Source organism: Diospyros lotus, chromosome 9 (genome assembly GCF_014633365.1).
Source record: "Diospyros lotus cultivar Yz01 chromosome 9, ASM1463336v1, whole genome shotgun sequence".
Classification (NCBI taxonomy): Eukaryota; Viridiplantae; Streptophyta; class Magnoliopsida; order Ericales; family Ebenaceae; genus Diospyros; species Diospyros lotus.
Genome location: NC_068346.1, coordinates 323,442 through 325,575, shown reverse-complemented (window position 1 = coordinate 325,575; position 2,134 = coordinate 323,442). Strand labels below are relative to the sequence as shown.

The window sequence follows — 2,134 nt, the reverse complement described above, 5'->3', positions numbered from 1 at the left end:
TTCCACATACGTTTGGGCCAGCAAGAGCATGTGACAGATTGATAGAATAGAACCCCAACCAAACCCAAAGCAAGGAGTGCAATTTTGTTCACCCCTTTAACGGGGTGAACAAAATCGCACTCCAAAGGAAGGCGCCATTCCTTAATTCATTCAGTATTGCACTGCACGAGGCAGGCAGGAAGGCAGCTTCCCTTCCCCAAGATTGATTGATGGGACGCGACGGGAGGAACGGAAGACTTAAAGCCTTCCCTTTCTCAGCAAGGCATTCAATTCAACTTGTTTCTTTATTTTAGTAAATAATAATACTGTCTCTTTGTGTATTTTGTTAAGACCATTCCTTTGCTCCTCTGGTTTCTTTAACCGTCGCAGCGAAGGAAGCCAACTCACTCGCTGAAGCCGTCGGCTACATTCGTTTCCTCATCATCGTCCAATGGGCATAAAACCAAAACGTAACAGCTTCTTCAAGGTCCTGATCGGCGACTTTGCCACCAGGCTTGTAAGCTCTCTCCCTCTCTCTCGTAAATGAACTGAGATTCGTTAAAAGAGGAGGAGGCTCATCGTTCGTTCATGGTTATTGGATGTGATGTAACACCCGTGTTTCTACGCCCTGATTTGTTATAAATTCATTGGCGCCCTTTTAATGCCTCCACTTGGTTTAATTGGCAGCGAATACCGCCGGCTTTTGTGGCCAAATTCCAAGGGACATTCCCTGGAGACGTGTTGATCAAAGCCAAAGAAGGGGGTTCATCTTCGTCATGGCCCGTTAAAATACACAAAACTAGTGCAGGCTGCTTCATGCACCACCACGGCTGGGAAAAGTTCGTTCAGGATAACCATTTACAATCTTGCGACTCCTTGGTCTTCAATCTGACCTACGCCTCCTCTTGGGTGTTCAGCGTTGTGGCTTATGGTCCAACTTGCTGCCAAAAGAAGCTCATGATGATGAACTCACAAATCATTGAAGAGAACACCGAGGAAGCTGTCCCAGTTCTGTATCCACCACCAAAATTCGAGATTGAGGTGACGGCGGATGCGAGTGATCAAAATGGGCAACCCTATTTTTGCATTGTTTTTAAAAAATACCTCACGCGCTCCGTGATGAGTAGTGACTAAAGAGTATTGTATCATCATTATTATCCATATACATACGTGACTGGAGAGTATTGTATCATCATCATCATCTATATCTGTACGTACGTCCCTTGGTTTAATCTTCTGTCTCTTTTTTCAGATCGTTTTGAAGTGGTTTATGAAGAAGGTTGGGCTATTGCTAAAGAAATGAATGGTGCTGAGGAACGAGCAAGGGAAGGTGTGGGCCGTTAAGCTGACGGCAAGATCATATGATAGTGGTTGGAGGAATAGGACTGATATGATTTGTGAGTGGTTTGAGTTCCGAGTGAACAACAACATCCAAAATAGAGACACTTGTTTGTTCAAGTTTCTTCAAACTAATGAAAATCTAATCCATGTCCAGATTTGTAAGGCACGTCAGTCGAACAGCAATAAAGGAGAAGAACACTAGAAGAAACCACGACCTTCTCGACCTCCACCTCCACAACACCAGCCACCAAAGTATGTCGCCTATCATTGGTGGTTTTGCTTAAAGAAGTTGGCTTTTGGCTAACGATGCTTAAAGAAGTTGGCTTTTGGCTAATGAATGCATCGGATATCTATCTATCTATCCATATGTAAGATGATTTTGTTGGTGTAAAATGCGACTTCTAATGTGTTGGATTGTGATATCTAATTAATATTTTGAATGAAAGGGTAATGTTGTGAGCTCTATTATTAATAGTAATAGGATATTACGTCTTCTTTTTGAATAAAATTAGATTTAAAGTGATAAGTAATGAGATTAGAATAATCTGACTAATATTTAGTCATCATATTACTAATATTGATTATAAATTATAAGTTTTCTATAATTTTGAAATTTAAAATACTAATATTGTTTTAAACTTATTATAATTTGTCAATATTTTTACTATCTACGCTACCATATTTTAATAATATTGCTAGTGCTATAACATTATTGATGATTGTTTAATTTAGAATATCGATTTTATATTATTTTATTAATATATTAAAGTAACATAGTCTGTCAAACTATGCATTAATGAAAAATTATTTTCTC

The 2,134-nt window shown here is 39.2% G+C and overlaps 1 protein-coding gene across 1 annotated transcript; it reads left to right on the top strand.

The window, feature by feature from the left end:
- The first annotated feature begins 343 nt into the window (after positions 1 to 343).
- On the top strand, positions 344 to 1,725 carry LOC127810663 (B3 domain-containing protein Os01g0723500-like). Its single transcript, XM_052350245.1, has 2 exons — positions 344 to 496; positions 667 to 1,725. Exons 1-2 carry the CDS (start codon positions 431 to 433, stop codon positions 1,111 to 1,113), a joined length of 513 nt encoding a protein of 170 aa, XP_052206205.1. The 5' UTR covers positions 344 to 430; the 3' UTR covers positions 1,114 to 1,725.
- The last annotated feature ends 409 nt before the right edge of the window (positions 1,726 to 2,134 follow it).